This window comes from Panthera leo, chromosome F3 (assembly GCF_018350215.1).
Source record: "Panthera leo isolate Ple1 chromosome F3, P.leo_Ple1_pat1.1, whole genome shotgun sequence".
Classification (NCBI taxonomy): Eukaryota; Metazoa; Chordata; class Mammalia; order Carnivora; family Felidae; genus Panthera; species Panthera leo.
Window position 1 is genome coordinate 67489456 of NC_056696.1, and position 23110 is coordinate 67512565.

The 23110-nt window shown below is 63.2% G+C and overlaps 1 protein-coding gene and 1 long non-coding RNA gene across 4 annotated transcripts in view; one reads left to right on the forward strand and one right to left on the reverse strand.

Moving 5' to 3' along the window:
• Positions 1-845: 845 nt before the first annotated feature.
• LMNA (lamin A/C) overlaps positions 846-23110 on the reverse strand; it is a 38459-nt gene continuing 16194 nt past the window's right edge. For 2 of the 3 annotated variants that reach the window (XM_042924883.1, XM_042924884.1), the window contains 12 exons: positions 18272-18861; positions 8097-8253; positions 6729-6854; positions 6284-6454; positions 6069-6194; positions 4573-4793; positions 4247-4469; positions 3741-3848; positions 3514-3633; positions 2996-3085; positions 2057-2326; positions 846-1767 (listed from right to left, as the gene is read on the reverse strand). In XM_042924883.1, coding sequence (XP_042780817.1) covers positions 1741-1767; positions 2057-2326; positions 2996-3085; positions 3514-3633; positions 3741-3848; positions 4247-4469; positions 4573-4793; positions 6069-6194; positions 6284-6454; positions 6729-6854; positions 8097-8253; positions 18272-18627 — 1995 coding nt within the window. In that variant the 5' untranslated portion in view covers positions 18628-18861 and the 3' untranslated portion in view covers positions 846-1740. Of the gene's footprint in view, positions 1768-2056; positions 2327-2995; positions 3086-3513; positions 3634-3740; positions 3849-4246; positions 4470-4572; positions 4794-6068; positions 6195-6283; positions 6455-6728; positions 6855-8096; positions 8254-11624; positions 11662-18271; positions 18862-23110 lie in introns of those variants that run through there. The other variant, XM_042924885.1, reaches the window with a different exon arrangement.
• Positions 12581-14216, forward strand: LOC122211608. The gene is made up of 3 exons (XR_006198738.1): positions 12581-12714; positions 13030-13111; positions 13637-14216. It is a non-coding gene; the product is annotated as an uncharacterized LOC122211608 (long non-coding RNA).

Genomic DNA, 23110 nt, shown 5'->3' on the forward strand with positions numbered 1-23110 from the left:
TCTGCTTTCCCTTCAGAGGGGAGAGTGATGTCACAGGAGCAGGGGCGCCTACTGGCCGTGTGGCAGTTCACTTAGAGCCCCCGTTTCCAGGGGCAGAGGGGATGGTCCCTCTCAAGACTACGGGGGGCCAAATGAAATAGGGCAGAGATGCTTCGGGATCTAGAAAGGGCCAGGGGAGCGGTTGCTCTCCGTGGCTCCTGTTCCCTGTGTGGGGCCCTCCCCTCGCCCCAGACCCCTGGCTCCTGGCTTATAAAGTCATCTCCCCCTCCGAGGCTCCTGCTGCCCCGAACAGTCCCCTCGTCTGCAGCCGCACGCACATGCTGGGACGTCGGCTGGGGTGGAGTTTCTCCGAGGACGCGGAGTGTGCGGTCCTGTCTGTCTCCCTGCCCCCAAGCTGAGCACAAGGGGACCTCAGCTGCTGGCTTGCAAAGTCAGACCGAAGGCTGTCCTGCTGCCCTCACTCTCTCCTACACCCCTCCCCCGTTTGTCCTTGCCCCAGGTCCCGAGGCAGCTCGGGGCCTGGCAGACAGAAGGCTCTCAGGTGGGTGCTGACCAGATGAAGGAGGTTAGGAAGGTGGGGCCCTCCATCAGGCTCTACCCCTCTGTCCTTGGGGACAGGGCCCTGCTGATGTCAAAGCCTCTCCCCACCAGGCACCGGAGGACCCAGGTGTGGATCCGAAGCTCTGAGGGCTTCAGCTTGCGTCCCCCAGAGCAGGGGTGAGGCTGGACGGTCCCGAGCACGAGGATGCGGGTGACCACGCGACATGTGTGTGTGCGTGTGTGTCTGCCCCTCCAAACTCTCGGTGACGCCCATCAACAGAGACAGATACCACAGCAGCCAGGGATAGAAACAACTAGTGTATTGATTTGGGGAGAGAGAAGGGTGCAGATGGGAAAGGGGGGGCAAGGGGCTCTTTAGTGTTTGCAAAACCACAGATGCACATCCTCCACTGCTTGTCACCTTCCTCCTCCGGGGTGGGGCCACGGCAGGCTCCCACCCTTCCTCGAACCCTCCCCTCTCCCTGCTCCCCTGCACCCACTTGACCTTGACCTCCAGTAACAGGGCAGAGCCCTCCCTTCTGGCTTCCAGGTGAGGCAGGCTCAAAGAACCTTCCTTCCCCTCTTTCCCACCTCATTCCCATCTCTTGTCTAAATAAAATACAGAAAAAGCAAGTGCGGCTGGTACCTGGCAGAATGGGTCGCCCCCGGGGCTGGGGCAGGGGTGGGACTGGGACGGGGCGGGCAAGGAGCCTCAGCCAGGTGTAGTGGACCGACGGGGGCTGGCCGAGGGGCCCGGCTCGGCCCCCTCTCCCTTGGAGGCCGGCCCAGAAGGCTCCACACCCGCCTCGCAGGCACCATGTTCGTGGGGTCCCCGGGGTGGGGGCAGCAGCAGGGCGCAGAAGCAGAAACTAGGCTCTGTAAAAAGCATCCCTTTCCCTCGGCTTCTGGAGGAAGCCCTCTTTGGTTTTAAGGCAGATGTGAGTTTCCTGGAAGCAGGGAAAGGACGGGGGTGGAGATAGAGCTTTTTTTTTTTTTTTTTTTGCTTGTGTCTCTCCTTCAGTATAAAACCACTGTAGAAAATAAGTTCTCTTAGAAAAAAACGAAACATAGAAGACAAAACCAAAGGGGTATTTTCTTTGGCTTCAAGCCCCCTCCCCTGAGGTGCAGGGCGGGGGGTGGCCATGAGGTGAGGAGGACTCAGGAGGTCTCCACCCTCACCCGGGCCTGGCAGGTCCCAGATTACATGATGCTGCAGTTCTGGGGGCTCTGAGAGAGAAGAGAGAGGGGACAGGTGTGAGCCACGGTGTGGGGGGGGGGACTCCCCCGGAAGCCCTCCCGGTGCCCCTGGCCCCGCCCCCGCCCTCCAGTCTGGGGCTCAGACGGGAGGGGCAGGACGCGGGAGCCGACTGTCTAGGATCTGGGGCTGAGGGGAGGAGGCTCCCGCTCCCCCGGGCTGCGGAAGAGAAGGCCTCCCCCCCCACAGGGCCCCCTCGTCTTAACCCTCAAGGACCAGGGTCCTCTGCTTGCAGGGGTGGAGGCGAAGGGACAAACTCACCTGGGTTCGAGGGCTGGAGTTGCCCAGGAGGTAGGAGCGGGTGACCAGGCTGTCCCCGAAGCCGCTCCCCCCACTGCCCCCCACACTGCGGTAGCTTCGGGTGACCGTGACACTGGAGGCGGAAGAGCCAGAGGAGATGGTTCCGCCCACCTGGGCTCCCGAGCCGCTGGCGGAAGCCTTGTCCGCAGGCTGCCCGCACGTCCCGCACAGCACGGTGCGTGAGCGCAGGTTGTACTCGGCGGGGTCCCCCGAGCTGCTGCAGTGGGAGCCCTGAGGAGGAAGACAAGGCTCAGGCGGGACGGCGGGTCTGGGACAGCGCTCAGGCCCGGCACCCGGCTCTGCGCTCCTGCGGCACCGCCACCAGGCAGGAAGGCGGGTTCTGTGCTCAGGGCCCCCCGGAGCAGGGCCCGGCTGGGAGGAGGGCAAGGCGTGGAAAGGCAGAGACGGAGTCAGGAAGACGTGGGGACAGGGAACTGGGGTTCTGGCTGGGCTCCGCCCCGGCCTCTCTGAGCTTACAGGGGAGGGCCAGTGAGCAAGCTTGTTGGGTGGCAGGCATGCAAAATAAATGGGGTGGGGGGGGACGGTCCTGCAGGAAAATCCGCGGTATGAGGGACAGGGATGGGGGGGTGGGGGAGGAGGTGCATGCAGCAGGGGCTGGGGAGAGAGGCAGGCTGGGTGCCCCACTTCTGTCCTCCCATCCCCGTCCTGGGAGACAAATCCACAGCCCCGTCCACTGCTCCCGTGGGAAGACGCCGTGGCGTCAGGAAGTCCCTCCTCCCAGACACCTGGGCTCCCTGCTCGAGGAACAGGGAGGAGAGAAGAAAAGCCAGGGCAGCGCGTGAAGTTCCAGAACGTTCTTTAATGAAAAGATCTTTGGCAAGGGGAGGCCTGGCTGGGAGCCCCGGCGGGGGCTCGGCCTCAGCGGCGGCTGCCACTCACATGGTGGTGATGGAGCAGATCGTCTCCGTCCTCGTCCTCGTCGTCCTCGACCACGGTCACTGAGCGCACCAGCTTGCGCATGGCCACCTCCTGCGGGACACGGGGCCAGGCCCCAGGGTTAGCGGGTCGGGGCAGGAGCGGGGTCGTGTGTCCTCTCACAGTGGCCACCAAAGAGCCTTTCCCACGGTGCGCCCTTTGTCCGGCCCGCTGCCGACCTCTGTGGGGTGCAAGCCAAGGAGCTATTCTCCCCCAGAGGGCACTGCCAGGCTCTCTGGGTAGGAGTGTGCTTCTGCCTGTGATGACCCTCGCCGCCCACCTTCCTTCCCTCGCGCTGCTGGGGGAGGCATCTTCGGGTGTGAGCACTGGGTGGAGAGTTTGGCGCCTGGGGTTGCAGCGGAGAGAGACTTAGGGCAAAGTGGCCTTGAACTGGCTCCCTGGGGTTGGGTGCCCCCGGCTCCAGTACTGCCCACCAAGGGGGGGGCCCTGTGCAGCCCTGTGCCGGCCCGCGGCACACTCACCTCCCCGGTGGAGTTGATGAGAGCCGTGCGCAGGCTGTTCCCGCAGCCCCAGGTGTTCTGTGCCTTCCACACCAGGTCGGTAGGGGGGCTGTGGGTGGCCCCGGCTCCTGCAGCCCAGATCTGGAGCGGGGCAGGGTTAGAGAAGGTGCTCAGTCTGGCGTGCCCGTCCTCAGGCCTACCCCTCCCCCACCCAACCTGCCCCAGGGTCCCAAACGCCTGCCACTCACCGTCACCACCTGCCCGGCCTTCAGGGTGAACTTTGGTGGGAAGCGGTAGGTCAGTAAGGGGTCATCTCCATTCTGGCGCTTGATCTGCCAATTGCCCATGGATTGGTCCTGCCAGGAAGGAAGGGAAGGGGGAGGCGGGGGGAGGCTCATTCACACTCCTGGTCCGTCTTGCTCAAGGGCCCAGGCAGGGCCCCGTCGCGGAAAACAGCCGAGGTCTGCGGACGCCCAGGCGGGACCGCGCACGCTGGACACTCAACTTCCAGCAACTCAAAGACCGAGGGGCTGTTATTCATCTCGGGCGCTCAGAGGGGTCAGATAGCTCACGGGGGCCTGGCCGCCAGGGGCGAGTCCGGACCCGCTCCCCAAGGTGGAGGGACACACCCGCCCCTGAGTGCCTCTGGGAGGGGCGCCACTCTCTTTCTCGGGGTCTGCTCCCTCCCGGAGCTGGAGCCCCTGGGCCTGGGGCTGGGGGGGTGACGGGGAGGTGGGGGGGGGGGGGCACCTACCTCACTGGACTTGTTGCGCAGCCGCACGAACTTGCCCTCCTCGTCCACCTCCTCCACGGCCACGCGCCCGCTGGTGCGAGCGTGCTGTGAGAAGCTGCTCCTGCTCTCGGCGGCCTCCAGCTTGCGCTTCTTGGTGACGCTGCCCGAGCCCTGCGTCTGGGAGGAGTGGGAGGAGGCGCGGCCGCGGCTGCGCTGCGAGGTGGGGCTGGGGGACAGGCGCAGCCTGGCGAGGGGGACAGAGGGGCCCGGTCAAGGCAAGGCGGGCGGCTGGTGGGCGGGGCGCTCCTCCGCCAGCCCCGCCCCCGCCCCGCCCCTCCCGGCCCCACCTCTCCTCCTCGCCCTCCAGGAGCTTGCGGTAGGCGTGGATCTCCATGTCCAGGGCCAGCTTGATGTCCAGCAGCTCCTGGTACTCGTCCAGCTGCTGCTGCATCCTCGCCCGCATCTCCGCCATCTCCCGCTCCTTCTCCGCCAGCAGCCGCCGGCTGGTGTCGCGCTCCCGGGCCAGCGAGTCTTCCAGGTCCCGCAGCTTCGCCTCCTTGGCGGCCAGCTGGGCGAGGGAGCCGGGGTCTGGTGAGCGCCCGCGGCCCCCCGGGCCCCGCCCCCCTCCCCAGGTTCTCGAGGCACCGGAGCCCGCAGGGGGCTGTCACGTGGCGCGGCTGGTGGCCGGGAAGCCCTTCCCCGCATCGCATCAAAGCGAAACCCCTGTGCCGAGCCCGGAACCCGTCTCCCGTGGCCACACGCACGGCCGGGCCGGGAGGAGGCGGATGCTTGACCGCACACTGAGCCTCGTGCAGGGCAAATAAAGCCCCCGTTTTCAAACGGAAAACCAAGGCTCTCGGGAGTGAGGGTCACACGGGGATGTAAGAGGCCTGGAGGAGCAGCCAGGTCGTCTCAGTCCGTGGTCCTGGGGGCACATTCTGTCCCTCGCCTCTACCCTCCCCTCCTCCGGGCCCTACATCCCGCCCGACCACTGCCACTGGCTCCCGGCGGCAGGATAGAGGTGAGATGGGACAGAGGTGAGGCGGAGCGGGGTAGAGGCGAGGCAGGAGAGAGGCGAAGTGGGGTAGAGGCGAGGCGGGGTAGAGGCGAGGCGGGGTAGAGGCGAGGCGGGGTAGAGGCAAGGTGGGGTAGAGGCAGGAGAGAGGCGAGGCAATACAGAGGTGAGGCAAGTAGAAGCGAGGTGAGGTAGAGGCAAGGAGGGATAGAGGTGAGGCGGGGTAGAGGCAGGAGACAGGCGAAGTGGGGTAGAGGCGAGGCGGGGTAGAGGCGAGGCGGGGTCGAGGCAGGAGAGAGGCGAGGCGGTACAGAGGTGAGGCAAGTAGAAGCGAGGTGAGGTAGAGGCAAGGAGGGATAGAGGTGAGGCGGGGTCGAGGCAGGAGAGAGGCGAGGCGGTACAGAGGTGAGGCAAGTAGAAGGGAGGCGAGGTAGAGGCGAGGAGGGATAGAGGCGAGGCGGGGTCGAGGCAGGAGAGAGGCGAGGCGGTACAGAGGTGAGGCAAGTAGAAGCGAGGCGAGGTAGAGGCAAGGAGGGATAGAGGTGAGGCGGGGTGGAGGCAGGAGACAGGCGAAGTGGGGTAGAGGCGAGGCGGGGTAGAGGCGAGGCGGGGTAGAGGCGAGGCGGGGTAGAGGCAAGGTGGGGTAGAGGCAGGAGAGAGGCGAGGCAATACAGAGGTGAGGCAAGTAGAAGCGAGGTGAGGTAGAGGCGAGGAGGGATAGAGGCGAGGCGGGGTCGAGGCGAGGCGGGTCGAGGCAGGAGAGAGGCGAGGCGGTATAGAAGTGAGGCGGGCAGAGGTGAGGGGGTGGAGAGGCGAGGCGGGCGGCACCTGCTTCTGCAGCTGGCTGAGCTGGGCCGACAGGCTGTCGATGCGGATGCGAGACTGCTGCAGCTCCTCGTGCGCGGCCCCCACCAGGTTGCTGTTCCTCTCGGCCGACTGCCTGGCGTTATCCAGCTTCGGGGGGAGGACGCAGGGTTAGGGCCGCGGGGACCCGAGAGGGACCCAGGGGGCGCAGGGCGGGCGCTCCGGGGGCGGGCAGGCACCTTGGCAGAATAGGTCTTCTCCAGCTCCTTCTTGTACTGCTCCACCTGGTCCTCGTGCTGGGCCCGCAGCTCCTGCAGGGCGTCCGCCAGCCGGCTCTCGAACTCACGCTGCTTGCCGTTGTCGATCTCCACCAGCCGGGTCTCGTGGCGGCGCTTGGTCTCTCGCAGCTCCTGGGAGCGGGGGGGACGGGGAACCAAGATCAGAGCTCGTCCTCGGAGGATGAGGCGGCCCGGGTGGCCGGCCCACCCCGTCCCCGTCCCCGTCCCCGTCCCGTCCTACCCCCGATGGGGCCACCGTCACCCCGCCGTAACCTGGGGGCCGGGCGCCAGACACCCCGCTCTCCCCGTCCGGTCCGGCGGCACGAGGCAGGCGGGGCGAGCTCCGCCCACAGCCGCCCCCAGCCCTGCCCCCCTGCCCCTCCGGCGGGCGGGGCACGGTCCCCACCTCGCTGTAGATGTTCTTCTGGAAGTCCAGCTCCTCCTTCAGGGTCTGCAGCCTGTTCTCCGCGTCCACCCGCCGCAGCATCTCGTCCTGGAGCTGTTTCTTGGCCTCACCCAGGGCGGCCTCGAGCTGGGAGGGGGAGGCAGAGGTGAGGGACAGGCCCGGGGGACGGACAGCCTCCGCTGTCCCCTTACCCGCCCGCTAAGAAACGAGAGGAGGCACCACACACAGCAAGTCCAGAGTACGCTGGAACCACAGTCCGCCTGGGGTGGTAGAGGGGGTCTGGGAAGGCCTCCGGGGGGCTGAGGCCTGCAGGACAGGCTCTTGGGACGTGCCCAGGGCAGAGGGGGACACTGCCTGAGCACAGGAGCAAAGGCCCGTGTAAAGGCCTGGAGGCGCAGAGGCACAGCGAGCTTCGGGGTCCCCGGTTCCGCCAGAGCCGGCAGGGCTCAGGGGTGGCGACATGGACAGCGGCTGCGCGGGAAGGCAGGGGCTGGACCGTGAAGAGATGCCCCCTTCTCTGCCACAGAAAGATCTCTGAAGTTTGAGTGGCAGAGAACCCCTCCCAGATTCTGGTCTCCGAGAGGCCCGCTGGCCAGCGCAGGGGCCGGCAGGAGGCCTGGAGGAGAAGGCTCCAGCCCAGCCTTAGTGCTCAACCCACTGGCGTCTCCCGTGTGCTGGGCGCACTCTGGTGGCGGGGCCTGGGAGAGGGCCGAGCCCAGAGAGCCTGGCCCCTGACCCTGGTCCTGGCCCTGCTCTGAGCAGTGAGGCGGCAGAACCGGGAGCCAGTCGGCTTCTTTGATTCTGTTCTGAGCTTGCGATGTGAGAGACGAGAGCCCAGGACAGACAGCAACGTGCCTTGGAAGGAAAGACAGCCATATACATGCCAAGCATCAAGAACACCCGTCCCGTCTGTGATAGACCATCCACTGCCGACTTCAGGCTGGCTCGGTCTTCCAGAGACCTCCGCTCTCTTACAGGACAGCCACACCAGGAGGGATCCAGGGCCAGGCACGGTTTGTTGCAGACTTACGTGCAAACGTCTGCGTACTACTTTATTTATTAACGTAAGCTGGATGCCTAACATGAGGCTCTGACTCGTGACTCCGAGATCAAGAGTCGCACGTTCTCCCAGCCAGGCGCCCCAGCTGTGGACGACCGTAAACCCGCTGTGCCAGATGCACGGGCAGGACGCAGCGAGGTGGGGACGGGTGAAATGGCACCAGGGCGGGCAGATGGCTGTGATGCCCTGTCCGTGTAACGGGACAGACAGGTGCCTCGGAGAGCAAGTAGGGTGAAAGGGTGGGTAGGGCGAGCCTGCACTTCTCTGGGGGAGGAGGGGTCATGGCGGGCCCTGGCAGGTGGCCTCACCTTGGCCACCTGGCCCCGCAGGTCATGGAGCTCGCCCTCCAGGGTGCGCTTCTCGCTGAGCGCGGTGCTCAGGGCGGCCTCCTTGGAGTTGAGCAGGGCCTCCAGGTCCTTGAGGCGGGCCTGGGCGGCCATCAAGTCGCCCTCCTTCTTGGTATTGCTAAGGAAGCAAAGGAAGAGTAGCTTTAGAATCCCTAGAGAGAGCCGGGTCCCCCACAGAGAGACAGAAGCCACCTCCTAGGCGGCCAGCCCAGCCGGGGCCTGGCTTGGCTGTCCCTCAAACTGCCAGGAGAGGGCATCCTTGCTTGTGGTTTGTTAGCATCTGCCCGCCTCTGGGACTGGACTCCCACTTCCCCCAAGGTCCCCAAAACCCCCTTCCTGCTTCTCCACCCTTCCCATGACTCAGTGCTCAGGAACGTGCCCGGGGCCAAGGGGAAAGCGCAATCCCGTGAGATCAATGCTTTCCCTCCCTCTCCTCCCATTCCTTCCCAAAGAGACAGGGCCACCTTTGTCTCCTGCCCCTTCCCACACAGGGCCTTAACCTCCTCCTCCCTGACTCCACCCCCCTCCCATTGGGCCAGGCCTCCCTCCCTGCAGGGACCCAGACAACCAGGCTCCCAGTGTTGGGGTCCATGCATCCCTATAGCTTCTCAGTTTGGGCCCCCAAGGTACTGGTCACCTCTCCTGGCCCCTTTTACACACGGAGACTGTGCAGAGGGAAAGTCCGGTTAAAAGTCAGGGATAAGGACAACTAGGCTCGGTACTGGCCCTTCCCTTTCCAGACCCAGGCTGAGTCCCCTGACCAGGGCCAAGCACGGGGGTCCAGCTGCCTTCCTCCCAGGCCTTACAGAGCTTGAGAGAACACTAAACCCTACCCTTCGGCCACAAGCCTCAGCATCTGGCTCCAGATGTGGCCCCTGAGCCTCCAGGCCCATCTGGGCCCCAGCCCTGAAAGTGGGTGAAGCTTTAGCCAAATAAACACATAAACAGGGGATGCCTCTGCCATTTCCTTCCGTTTTCTGGGCCCCAAAGATACCGAACTGGAGAAGGAGAGGGGTCCAAACTTCTGGGGAACCCAAGAACTTTCCAGATGTTATTATCACCTCACCAGCATCTGGTGAGAGAAAGCAGGAGACCCGGGAGTGCAGGAAAGACCCAGGGGGCCCGGCCCCGGCTGCCATCCGTAACTCCTGAGTCGTAAGCGTGGGCCCACGTGGCAGAAGGGAAAAAAGGAACCAAATGTGGGCAGGAGGGGACATTTCCGTCCTGGGAAGAAGCAAAGTGACCGTGCCAGCATTTTTCGCCTCTGCAAAAGCCCTAAGCTCCCAGGGGCCCAGCGGTGACGGTGACACGGGTGATGGTGACAAGGTGCAGTGGCAGAGGCCAGCCTTGAGGAGGCTCTGCAGGGAGGGGCCTGGACAGGCAGCACTCTCCTGCCACCAGCTCAGGACTTTTCAAACAGGCTCCACCAGGAGGGGGACACAGAGACACGCTCGGAGGTGGGGGGAAGATGGGAAGACCTGGAGGGGGCCCTCACCTCCCCCACAATCTTGCTGCTCCCGGCCTCTGGCCACACCTCGGAACAAGCAACAGTGTCTGTCTCCCGTGAAAAGAGGCCCTTCCAGAACTGGAGGATGTCTCCCCTCCTCCGTCTCAGCCAGAAAAGCTAAAAATAAAGTCAAAACCCAGCTCAGGTTTTGGCTGCCATCCGGCCCAGCCCCTGGCTGGGAGCACAGCCCCAACTTTCCATGACTTCAGAACTTTTCCGAAGCTGAGCCAGCTGCAGGGGGGGGTGGGGGGGGGATGAAAAAGAAGAAACCGCTGGTAAAGTGAAGCTCCGCGACGGCCGCAGGCTCCCGCTCCTTGGGCCGGCTCCAGGTGCAGGGCCTGCCCCACAGAGGCCTCCTCTGCCTGCAGGCTGATGGCCACGGCCACGGCCACGGCCACGGCGGGCTCTCAGCACCTGGGAGAGCTGCAGGGAGCTCAGGATGGGGCCAGCTCAAGCCCTCCTTGAACAGATGAGGAAACTGAGGCCCGTGTGCAGTGCCGCACACGGTGGCAGCAGGGACAGGGTCACAGTCCACGCTGCCGCTGGGGGCTCCTCCCCTCCGCCGCACCGCCCTCCTTGGCCACAGGAGGAAGAGGGGTGGCCTGGGCGGGGGGAGGCGGGAAGGAGCCCCCCCCCCCCCCCCCCCCCCCCCCCCCCCCCCCCCCCCCCGCTCCCGAGGCTTCAGGTGGCATCTCTGAGGACACGCCTTCCCAGACCTCGAGAACAGAGGAGCGGGTGCCGGCCCTCTGCCAGGCTCAGTCGGCCAACCACCCTCAGCCTCGGGCCGTGGGGTACAACGGCAGTAATCCTAACAACACGACGGCAGCAAACGCCCCGGCGGGGCTGGTCACGGAGCAGGCACCGCTCTCAACGTTAGCGCTCGGTCTGCACAGCTGCCTACAAGTCGGGCCATCACCGTGTGACCAGGGACACTGAGGCACAGAGCACGTCCGGGGGCCCGCAGCAAGTCGGTAGCCCAGCAGCCAGGGGGCTGCGGAGCCCTCGGCCCCGCCACCAGGGCGGCCTCCCGAGCAGCAAGGGTCTAGTTGCCTATCCGTCCTGGAGGCTGGACTGGCTTTGCCCGCAGGGGGAAACCGCCAGCACCCGGGGAGGGAGGGGGGGCCCCCGCGGTTTTCTCAGTCAGGCTGGGGAGCTCCCATCTGTGGGGAAGAAGCCACTATCACCCACAGGCTCATGACTCAGCCCTCAGGAGTTGTGGCCGGGGAGCCACACGCACACCCCAAGAGAGGGTGCAGGGCCCGGCGCCTCCCCCGTCCCCCACCTCCCTGCGCCAGCAGGGACCGCAAGCAGAGCCTGGCCAGGCGGTCAGCGCGTCAGGTGCCAGGGCCACTGGGGCGGCGGGTGGGGTTGGGCCGCGGAGCTGGGCGGCAGGTGACTCATCCTGGGGCAGAAAATACCCCGGCGGGGTCAGGAAATCCTCTAGCGCTCACAGGGGAGACCCTGACTCTGCCCCTGTCCTGCCCCAGCCCTCACGTCCAGGCTCCTCCATCCCAGGGGCCTCGTGGGGCGAGGAGGGCTGGGCATCCTGTTTCTGCCTCTTCCCACGGCGGGCAGCTCCCATCTCGGGAGGGGGGAGGGGGCAGGGGGCGGGGAGGGCAGGGTGCGGAGAACCCGGGCCCAGGGCGGGGCCGGGGGGTCTGCCGGGCCTCGGGGCAGCAAAGGGGTCGGCTGGGCACGGGGCCAGGAGCTGGCCCGCTCGCTGAGTCACCCCCACCTCAGCCCTGCTCGGATGCCAGATATGCAAGCCAGGCAGCCCAGGCCTGTTTGGGCCCGTTGCTGGGGACAACTTGCAAGGCCCTCGTTTCCTCTCCCACTGGGCTGAGGAAGAGATACGGGGACAGAGACCCGGGGCTGAACATACGAGGGGGAGGGGAAGATGGCCACGGGGCTTCTAGGAGCTGGCCCAGCCCTGCAGGGGCTCCCGCCCCAGTCCCCTCCAGCCCTCAGCCCCTCAGCCTCACCGGCACACAGAGTTCCCCATGGCGAGACCCCAGGACCGGAGAGAGGGGTGAGGGTGGGCGGGGGGGGGGGGGGGGGGGGGGGGGGGTGGAGAGAGCGAGTCTCCGAGGGCCCGCAGGGAAGGGCGCCCCCTGTGGCGGGGCGGGGCGCCCCCTGTGGCAGGACAGGGCCGTGCAGGGCAGGCGCCCCTTGTGGCAGGACAGGGCCGTGCAGGGCGGGGCGTCCCAGTGTCAGGATGGGCGGGCGGGTAGGCACCAGCGCCAGGACTGTCCCCTCTTTTCCCTGGACTGCAGAACTCGGCCCAAGCCTACTTCCTGCCAGCGAGGGGCGGCTCCTGTTGGCCACCCTTCCCTTTGTTCCTGCAGCTCCTCCCCCTGCAATCTATCTGCCTCCACCTCCCTGGGCTGCGGGGCCCTCAGCCCTGCAGCTCTTGTCCCCACCCCTGACATGTGCTCAGCTGTTGTTTTCATCTGCCAGTTTATTATCTGTCCACTAATGTCTGGGGCTTTTCCAGTCTGTGCCCGGAATGCCTGGGGGCTAGGAGTCCACACAATCCTGGCTTCCAGGGGGCCTCCTCCCCGGCCAGCCTCTGCACCTTTACTGGTGGGGAAACCAAGGCCTAGACAGGAAAAGGCTCAGGCACTGAAAACCTGCCCGCCGGGTCACCTGAGGACACTCACGGCAGACAGGGACAGGGCACTGAGAATGGCAGGGTGCACGGCAGGGTGGGGGGAGGGGAGGTGCGAGGAGGGTGGCACCCAGGCACCCAGGAAGACAGCCTGGGAGAGGCCTCGACCTCCCGCTCCCAGTCCAAGAGTGATGCGGCCCAAACGCACACACTCCCACAGCTGGGGGTGAAGCGGGTTGGACACCCCCCACCCCGAAAGGGAACCACTGCTTGGTCTCTTGGCTGGTCTGTGGGTCGACCAACACCTTCTGGTAAGGGCAGGATGTGGGAAGGCGGGGACATCTGGCGCTCCAGGCACCAGCCCCGTCTGGAAAAGAGACCTTCAACGGAGGAACTGAGGGGGAACAGCTTTCTTCGAATCCCACCCGCTGACGTTCTGAGGGTCTTACAGCTGGAAAGCGCAGGTAGGCCCCTCGGGGTGGACCCCACCCCGACCTCCCCACACAGGCCTGGCCCTGCTTCCACCTGCCGCACACGCCTGGGGTCCGGGGCCCTCAGATCCCCGTCCAGAGGCGCTCGGCCCCAGCTGTCCGCCCCCTAGACAAAGCCAGGTGGCAACTGTAGACAGAGGGAGGGCTGGAGGAGAGGGGCCGGGGCCGAGAAGGGGACGGGAGGCCTGTGGACATGTTCAGACTCAACTCCCGCAGAGGCGCTGGGGCTGGCAGGGGGCCAGGCCTGAGTCACAGCTGCCGGGTGTATCAACGTGGCGTTGTTCGCAGGCAGGAGGAGCCTACGGCTAGGAGCCGGGCCCGGGGTCCTGGACGACAGGCAGCCGGCTTCCTGACCAACTGCTCTCTTACGGTCCCTGCCAACTCCGCTTTCCTTCTTCTTGGCCTGACTCTCAAGAAGTCACTCTTGACTTCTGTGCAACAATGAAGCGCTGAGGCCTGGGGACAGACCAAAAGAAGGAGGGGCCTGGGTCACAGCCTAGGAAGAGGCAGACTGTCCTGAGGGGAGAGAGAGGGAGGCGCCGGCCAGAGTAGGGACATTTAGGGGATCCCCACAAGAAGCTGACTCAGGAGTTCCTTCTTTGGGATGCATTAACCCTCTATCTGGATTATCAACCTTGATGATGGCAAGAGGGGGTGGGAGCCGCACCCCAAGCTCGGCAAAGGAAGTGGGAGGGCCTAGGAGTTCTAGTCCCGCCGCATTCCAGCCCCAGCCTGGGAAGGTGCAGCCTTAGAGCCTCGGCACCAGGGGGGCCTTGGCGATCCGTCTCCCCTCAGCTGCCCAGAAACCGGGCTCCTTGATAGGAGGGTCTCTAGCTCCCCGATCCAGCCCTAAACGGACACACGTGCTCTGCCCCTCCCTTTGTCCCCCATGCAGGGGCCACCCGGAGCCATCTCTTGTCTGACGGAACAGCTCAGGGTCTCCCGTCCACTCTGCACTCCGCCCTCTGCCGTGACTCAGCTCCTCTGTCGGGCCTGGGATCCCAGCCAGAATTAATCCCGGCTTCCTCTCCCGCCAAGGGACAGGGAGCACCCCTTCCCCGCCCGGCTCCTCCTTCCCAAACTCTGTCCTCTTGCAAGACCCCCTCACAGCCCGGCCCCAGGTTGGGGGAGCCCGAAGGGTGCAGGAAGGGAAACGGGTAGGCCACCCAAGGTCAGCGTGCGCCTCCCTCCGGCTGCAAACACGTGTGTCAGGCCTTGGCCAACTCTGAGGTAACAGCCCTGTCTTTCCCAGGGCCTCCCCGCGCCCCCAGCACAGGCCTTCTCCCCAACACAGCCCTCGCCACTGTCCTCAAAGGGGAGGCGTCCCAACAAAGTGTCCTTTCTTACTAGCAATAAAAACAGCAGAGGCCAAGAGCGTATTGTCATAATTACCTGCTCCTAACTTTCTTTGAGAAAGAGAGAAGCGTGTCCGCACGTTTAACTCCACGGCTTGTGGCAGATTTCTATTGAGCATAGCACTGGCTACTAATTATATTCACGTTAAGTATATTTGTTTCTCACGTTATAGCTGGGTATTGTGGAGGACTGACGTCTCACGCCGTGGGTCACGGTTCTACTTCGTGAGGGCTCTCTGCAGACCTTCTGCTCTAACCGCTTTATTTCACAGCTAGGGAAATCCAGAGAGGGGACGTGGCTTGTTCAGGGTCACACAGCCATTTAGTGGCAGGACCCAGCCTAGGACACCGAGGGCCAGGACTGTTTCCACTACCTCATGCAACCTGTCGCTTGGCTAGTGGACCACCTCGTGTCTTGTTAAGGGACAGGAGACCTGCGACCTCTCTCCAGACATTTCTAAGAACATGAGAGGTTGGCCTGCATCACCTTCAGGGGCACTGGGGCTCCAGGAGGTGGGAATGGGGTGAAGTTGCTGGGGCCAGGCCTCTGAGCCGACCTGGTTGGGGGGTGCGGGGAGGCAGGCTGGGGGAGGGGAGCGGAGGCACAGCTGGTGGGTGAAGGCGTCCCCTCCCAGTTGTTCCCCCAGCTGTCCCTGGCTTCAGCCCTGACACTGAACTACTGAATCCCTGGGGGGTAGGACTGAGGCATGGGCCTATCCTGTGCAAGAGTAAATCTCAGAATGGAGGCCAGGGGAAGTGCCAGCCAGGGGCCTCGATCACAGGAAAGCAGTCAGGGGCTGAGTAGGAATTACCGTCTCTTCTGTTTTCTCTCGGGCTCCCTAAGCGGTGCTCAGTCCCCGAGTTTAGCTGCACCTTCTTTCCCTTTGGATCAGAATGTAGACTTCAGGGCCGGGGGGGCCGTGGCGGGGACAGACAACCCAGGGGCTCCCTCAGGTGAGGCCACGAGCCTGGGTACCCTCAAAGGCTCCATCCCCGTCATCCCCAGGTGTCTGCCGAAGGGCACAGCCTTCGTCGGAGCCAGGTAGACACTTCCCACGACAGGTGTCAAGACAGTCTCAAGACAGGAATCCCCAGCCTCCCAGAGCTGTGTCTCACGACCCATGTCTTGGCAGGGTCTTGGGTCTTTCCAGGGACAGGGTAGGACAAAGGATGGGTATTAACAGGACAGCAGGCCGTTCGGGTATCACTGGTCCCACTGGTCTCAGACCAGAATCTTCAGGCTGCAGGAGCCTCGGCTACCCCATCCTACCCTCAGGGCCCTCCAACCTGTCCTCTAAGCTAAAGAAGTAAGGCTTAATGATACAGGCACACAACTGGAAGTCAGAAGGCCCGTGCTCAAGTCCTGACCTGTCGCTCTCTCGCTGTGTGACACAGGACAAGGCTTTGCGCCTCTCTGGCCTTGGCTGTTCCTGTCTCAGTGAGAGCTGGGATAAGCCTGGGCCCGCACTTCCCTGTCCTTCCCCACTGGGGCTGCGCAAGGCAGACAATACAGGAAGTCGTCAAGCACCCAGCCTCGTCCGGGGGGGAAGAAGTGCTTCTGCTTTGTGGGCCCAGGATCTCCCCACTTCTGACTCAGGCTTCCTCCACCAGTTCCACATGGGAAGACACAGACCTCGGTCCTATGCTGCAGCCCCGTAACTGGACTCTGCTCTAGAACCACCTGCTACATACTGGCCACGCGGGTCCCTGCTCCAGACCACCACCGGAGGTCCCAAGGAGGGAGGCGGGAAAGGCTCCCAGGATGCACTGGGAAGCAGGGGCAGAGGATGCAGATATTCAGGCCCCCATCCCTCCCTTTAAGACATCTGCCGTCTCCACCCTGTCTCCTGCTGGCTCTCATAAAGCCACCAGGGTAGAAGGGAGGGGGCAGCATCTGAGTCATCTCCCCAGCTGTCATGCCTGGGATGGGGCCCAGCTCCAAGCCTGGACCCCAGTGGGGCCCTGCCTGGTGCTCAGCTCCTCATTCTTGCCACACTTAGGTGTCCAAATGTTTCAGACTCCAGAATAGACAGAGTGTGTGTGTGTGGGGGGGGGGGGGACTTGGGGGTGTTGTTTTTGCTTGGAGCCTATAACCCAGCCCAGTGAGAGGGCACCCCAAGCCCCTGGGTGTGGTCAAGGTACCAGGCTGGGCCAGGGATTGCCACAGGATCTTACAGACAGCTTTGCATCCCAACCGGAAGCCTGGCCCTGAACTCTGAGCTCTAATTAAACATTAATCCAGACAACACCTTCTCTCTCGGCTTTAGTGGGGAGGAGTTAGGACAGTGCCTTTCTTCCTCTCCCGAATTCCTCATTCTACTCTCCTCCACTTCACCCTGAGCACAGCAGACACAAAAAGAAGCCACAAATCCCGGGTCCTCCGGCTGGGGACACGGAAGGGGACAGACAGCCCAGCCTGAGCCCCCTCTGACTCCAGCCTGCCTCCCATCAGCCTGAGATCCAGGTGTGCAAGCCCACCCCCCTTTTCCGGAAGCCCAGCCTCCCCAGCCAGGATCAGTGGGGGAGAAAGAGAGGCAGGTGGCTAAATATAACAAGTACACACACCACCCCCGCCCCTGCCCCACGTGTGCGCACACCCGCCTGGTGTCCCAGGCCCGGACAGCTGCACCAGGAGGCAGAGGAGACAGACTGGCGTGGCTGGGTTAGTAAGGGATCACAGACTCTGCTCATCCTGATTCCCGATCAATGTCTTCCCCACAGAAAGGCCTGCTGAGAACGCCTGCGCAAGAATCCATAAGGGGGGCTTTGCTGAGTGGACTAGTTTCGTTCTCTGGCCCCCCCCCCAGCTTGCCTGTCTGTCTGGCTAGCTAAGTCGGTCATATCACCAGGAATGACCTCTGTCAACAGTCTCCCCCAGAAGTCAACCTGTCTCTGTAGTTTCCAGTCACCCTTCACCGGGGCACAGCAGAACGAGCACGGGATACAGAGAGGCTCTGAAGAGAGCGGTTGTTCGGAGAATAGGATCAAAAGGGAGGTAAAGAGAGGAAGTCAAGCCAGGGGCCCCCGGCCCAGGGACCTCAAGCACCTTTAGGGCCCTTTGGCTCGGGGGTCCTCGGAGAAAAGGGGAGGAAAGAGGAGGAAAGCAAGTTCTCAGGGGCTAGGGAAAGAGGGCCTACACTCCCAGGCTCCAAAGGCCTTTTTAGACAGGAGGGTGGAGTCAAGTAGGGTGGGGTAGGGTGGGGCAGTGATGGGTGCGGTAGGAGTGGCCTGCAGCTTCCAACGGCTGGATTTCAAAAATGTCACCGTACTCCAGCAGTTTCATAAGGCAAAGATCAAGAAAACGTCAGTGGCCCAGCGGATAGGCCAGAGCAAAGACTACTGGGCTTGGCCGGGAAATGAAAGCGGCTCACCCCAAGCAGGGAGGCAGGGAGGGGCAGAGCCCGGAACCTCCGGGACCCCAGGCAGAGGGCCGAGGCGGGTGCGGCCGACCTGGGCATAGCACGACCTCCTGAGCCCGCGCCGGGGGCCCCTGTCCTCCGTCTCCCTCCCTCTCTTGCATTCCCGGCCAAGCAGGCCAAGGGCTGCGGGGGAGCTGAGCTCCTGGAGCTGTTCCGTAGGCCTGTCAGGGCCCAGAGAAGGTCCCAGACGCGAGGCGGCGAGGGGAGAGCTTCCCGACTCTTAGAGACAATGCCGCAAAGAGCTGTGCCCGGGGGGTCACCTCCGTGTCCCTGACTTGGTAACCTCTCTCCAGCACCACTGGATATCTGCCAGCACGGGTGCTCGGTCTTAGTGGGCATCATGTGTCCAGAGCCGGTCTGGGCAGAGTTGGCACAGTGCCAAGCCCATCAAGAAAGTTCTAACAGGACCCTTTCACCCACTCCGGTGTGTCCTGAGGAGCCCGATTTCTTAGACCAGCAGGGCCAGCTGTCCTTTGCCCAAGCCCCGGCCCCTGGCTCCAAACGGCCGGCAACCCCCAACCGGACTGAACGTGGGCCTGCCGCCCGCCTTTCCTCGGCCCTGACGCCCCCGCCATTCCCTACGCACGCCACCCTCTCCCCGAGACCCCTCCCTTCTCTGTCCGGTCCCGACGGTTTCCCTCGGCACTGCCAGTCACCGCTGGGGCAGTTCCGGGGACGGAGGGGGCGGTACAGCCTAGTTACCAGCCGCCCGCCCCCTCGGCTCCCGCCCGCGCGCCGCCACCTGGGCGCACTCACCGCGCTTTGAGCTCCTTGAACTCCTCGCGCACTTTGCTCAGCTCCAGCTGCAGGCGGGCGCGCTCCTTGGCCACCGAGTCGAGGGTCTTGCGGGCATCCCCGAGCTCGGCCTCGTAGGCGGCCTTGATGCCGGACACCTCGCGGCTGACCACCTCCTCGGACTCGGTGATGCGGAGGCGCAGCCCCGCGTTCTCCGTCTCCAGCGAGCGCACACGGTCGATGTAGACCGCCAGGCGGTCATTGAGCTCCTGCAGGTCCTCCTTCTCCTGCAGCCGGGTGATGCGCGTAGGCGACAGCGGGGTGGAGCTGGCCTGCGCCCCGCTGCGGGTGGCGCGCCGCTGGGACGGGGTCTCCATGGCCGGCAGGGTGGCAACGCTGCCCGCGGGGCAGAGGTCCCGGGAAGGGCGCGGGGCTCGGGCCGAAGGGCAGAGACTGCTGGGGTCGGAGCGCGCCGGCCGGCTGGCTCGCTCCTGGCAGGCGTGGGGTCTGGGCCGGTGCTGTCGGACCTCGGAATTCGGGTGCGCGGCTGTGGCTGCGGCGCTCCCGCGGACACTCTGAGTCACCGACGCCGGGCCGAGGCTCTAATAGGTCTAGGGAGTGGGAGGAGGGGCCGCCGCTCTTAAAGGGGCCGCCGCACACCCGCAGCGGGAGGTGAGGGGGCGGCGCGGAGGGGCGAGGGCCGCCGGGCGGTGGCCGAGCGGGGCTCCACCCTGTCCCGCGCACCCGGTGGGCCTGGGGCTCCTCCCGTCTTGATTCTGCCTGCTCAGGGCTCTCGGCTTCAAGCTTGCCCCCACCCCGCCGTCTCGGGCCTTCGTGGGTAGGAGGCAGAGCCAAAGGGCGAGAGTGGGTGGGCAAAGAGCCGGGGGGGAGGGAAAGCGGGTGTAAAGCAGGGGAAGGAACCAGGCAGGCAGATCCAGGAAAGTGGGGGGTGGGGGGGGGGGGTGCTGAGGCTGGTGCCCATTAGGGTGACTCACTCTTCTTCCACAAGTGGCTCCCCCTCTCCTCCCCATAGTAATAGTGAGTCACCCCAACCCCCCCCCCTCCACACGTGGGCAGCCCATTCAAAGCTGCATTTCTGTATGCCAGGGTGGGGTGGGGAAGGAATGCCTGGGTTCCCCAGGGAGCTGGGCTGCAGGGAAGTTCTGGATCCTGAGAGCCTTTAACTCTCAACTTTGGGGTCCCTCTTTTCCTATCTGTGCCCCAACCTCTCCCTTCAAAATCAAGCATTGGGTCTTAGACCCAAGCACCAAGCCACTGGCCCCCTCAGAAAGTCAGAGGAGGACCCAGGCACTACCCCCATCCCCTGCCCCCTTCCTTCGGACCCAAGCAATTGGAAACTGGAAAAAGAGACTGCCTAGCGCCCCGCCCCCCCACCACCACTTCAGTCCCTTTCTACTCCTTCTATCCCACCCCGCCAACTCCAAGACTGTACTTATTTTTTTTTCCAGGACTGTACTTATTTTAACGGATAATTTAAAACAGATACCAGAGCTGTGCATTCATCACGTTGCCAGGACACCAGGTCCCAGATTTTTGTGGTTCCCAGAGGGGCCTGAAAGGGGGAGCAGGGCAGGGAGCCAGACAGCCAGTGGTGGCTCTCCATCCTGGTTTGAGCCAGAAAGCAGGTGATGGGGGGCAGGACAGCAAAGACCCCACCACCTTCCTGGTGCACCACACTTACCGTTCCATCCCTCTCTGACCGGGTCTGCTCCCCCATGGGCTCAGGCTCGCAAAGCAGGACCACCCAGGCCCCCCACGCCAGGTCTCACCAACCACCCCTCTGATCAGTCTTCTGCTCCCCTCCCCTAATCCTGGCCCTGGCCCCACCGGCCACCTCATCCTCTCTAAGACTTAGGTGGCCCTGCTGAGGCTCCAGAACCCGTGCGCCTCCCTGCCCTGCCCCTGTGCCTCCCACAGTGGATTCTCTGGTGGAGAACCCAGAAGACTAAATTACGTTGCTAACTCCCGCAGCCCCAGGACATCAGGGTTTCTGTAATGCGAAAGGGAAGCCTGGCTGGACAGGTCCTGTGCCAGGCCTGAGTCCTCAGGGGTTGGACTGGGGTTAAGACAAGGACTCGGAGTGTTTATGGAGGGGAACCGTGGAGGGGGGATGCTCAGGGCCCTGGGTCTAGGAGGGTGGCTGGGCATTGTGGTGAGAATCCACATGCACCCAGGTGAGGGACCCATGGTATGGCCTCCCCTCCCTGCAGCCCTCTCCCCCAGGGCGTGGTGCCCACTCTCCGCTTTTCAGACAAAACAAAAAGTCTTGTTCTGCTTCTGCTTCCCAAACTAGAGCAGAGGCGGGGTGGGTTACCCTGAAACGTGAGGGACAGGGCTCATGCTGTTCCCACTGCCTCGGCAACCCCCCCCCACCCCCCCCACCCCCCCACCCCCCCCCCACCCCCACCCCCACCCCCCCCCCCGGCACTGCCCCACCCGGTCCCAGACAGGCCCCGGCTTCCCTTCCTGGCTGGGGAAGCAAAACCACACTTAACTCTTCCTATCCCAGACCTCCCCATCTCTGCAGAAAAGAGGCAGGAGAAGGGAGGGGGGGAACTTAACCACAAATTTCACTCTAGGCTCTTTCCAAAGCCCCCCCAACCTGCACCACCACCCTCAAAGGCCTCAATCCTAAATCTGAACTTCAAAGTGGGCCTGTATCCTCAATATTCCATCCTCACTCTGGACTCCAAATGCCATCGGTCTGCTCTTCCCCTGCCAGGGCATAGATCCCCAGGCCCAGAAGAAGCTGGAGAAAGCAGAGGAAGCCAGGTCCAGAGGAGGGAGCCTGCTGGGGTTGTGGCCGGAGGTAGCTGGCTGGTGACCAGGTTCCAGTCCTGCCTCTCCCTTGCAGTGTGATGACAGATCTGCTCCTGAAGGCCCTGGGCCTCCGTTCCTCATCTATAACATGGGTAGAATGCCTAGAAGAGGCACAGGACTGAGCCACCGTGCCTGCCCACAGGGGACTTGCCCACTGTAGGGACACATAGGGAGAGGCAAAGCCAAGCACAGCGGCTGAAGAGCAGCACAGGACTCTGGACTGGATAATGAGTTCCAGATGGAATCCAGAGGCCCGAGAGCTGGAGCATGAATGAGTCATATCAGAATATAGGGGTTCAGTCCGAGGGTTGGTTTGGACAGTGGAAGTGCCACTTGCCTTGATGACTAATGACCCCAGAGGGGGACGCAAAGCATCCTGGGCCTGCCTCCATGACCCTTCCTCCCAAAAGCGCTGTGAGAGACAGGAGGGACCAGGTCTCGGTCATCTGTGTCCCTAACAAATGCATCTGGCCCTGCCACTTTTCAGGGGAGTGACCCGGGCAAGTGCCTCAGTTTCCTTAGCTATAAAATAAGGGTGCTGCGGTGATTAAGTAATATGCACGTGGGTGCACTGGGCTGGCTCAGTCGGCGGAGCACGTGACTTGCTCTCGGGGCCCTGAGTTTGAGCCCCATGTTGGCGTAGGACTTACTTTAAAAAAAATCTGGGGCGCCTGGGTGGCTCAGTTGGTTAAGTGTCTGACTCTTGCTTCTGGCTCAGGCCATGGTCTCATAGTTCGTGAGATTGAGCCCTGTGTCAGGCTCTGTGCTGACAGTGTGGAGCCTGCCTGGGATTCTCTCTTTCTTTTCTTTCTGCCCCGTGCACTCTCTGTCATAAATAAATGAACTTAAAAAAAAAAAAAAATCTATGCATTTGAAGGGAGGCTTTTTGAAGGAGGTAGATTTAGGAGCTTTAGAGAAATACCCTCTACATAAATAGTGAAGTCACTCACCCAATAAATATTTAGTGGACAACTACGACGGGCCAGGCACTGCTGTAGACACTAGGGATACAGCAGTGAATAAAACAGACAAAAATCCCAGCCCTTACGAAGCTGACATTCTAGTGGAGGGAGACAGTTAATAAACAAAAGAGAAAATTATGGTTTGCTAGAAGATGGTAAGCGCTATGGAAATAAAGTTATAAAGAGAGGCAACGCTCCACAGTGAATCGCTTCTATGTTTCCCCACGATTTCATAGCTGTGCGTTTTCACACACCTTCTCAGCTTGGTCCAGAGAACCACCTCACAGCTGGAAGATTATTTCCCTGTTTTACAGGTGAGACTGGCTTCCCCCAAACTAGATAGTAATAGGCTGAGCTCAGGATTGGACCAAGCAGCCAGGACATGCTTCACTCTCTTATGCCGCTTTGACGGGACGCGTGGGAGGTACGCCGTGGCCTGGTGCCCGAGAGGAAGTGTGTGCAGGGGTGCTGGAGTACGAAAGAGCAGAGGAGGGTTGCAGCCTGGCCCGCTGGCCCGAGCAGGGCCACCGGATGCAAAGTGGGAAAGGGTGGGCCGAGAGGGGCACGGAGGCAGGGGCCTGCTGTGGGAATAAGGCTGGGGTCGAGAGGGACAGCAGGGAGGCACTGAGCCCGGCGAGGGAGGAAAGAGGTGGTGGCCCCGGCCTCGACACCAGGTAAGCCAGAGGGAGTGGGCTCAGAAGCATGAAGCCAGGAGGGATTCCGGAGGCATTCAATAATGAGCGGGGTGGGGATGTTTATGGAGTACTTGCTATTATGAGGCACTGAGCATCCGCGCTACCTTGTTGAACCACCACAATAGCTCTATAAGGGCTATCATTAGCCTGTTTTACAGATGAGGAAACTGAGGCCCTGGAAGGTAAAATTATTCACTTAAGGCAGGGTCTCTGAACCGTGGCACCGTTGGCATTTGGGGCCAGTTATTTCTCTGTCTTGGGTGGGGTTCTGTGCCCTGTGGGGTGTCTGGCCTCTACCCACTAAATGCCAGGGGCATCTCCACTGCCAGCTGTGACAAGCAAAAATGTCTTTGACGTTGCCA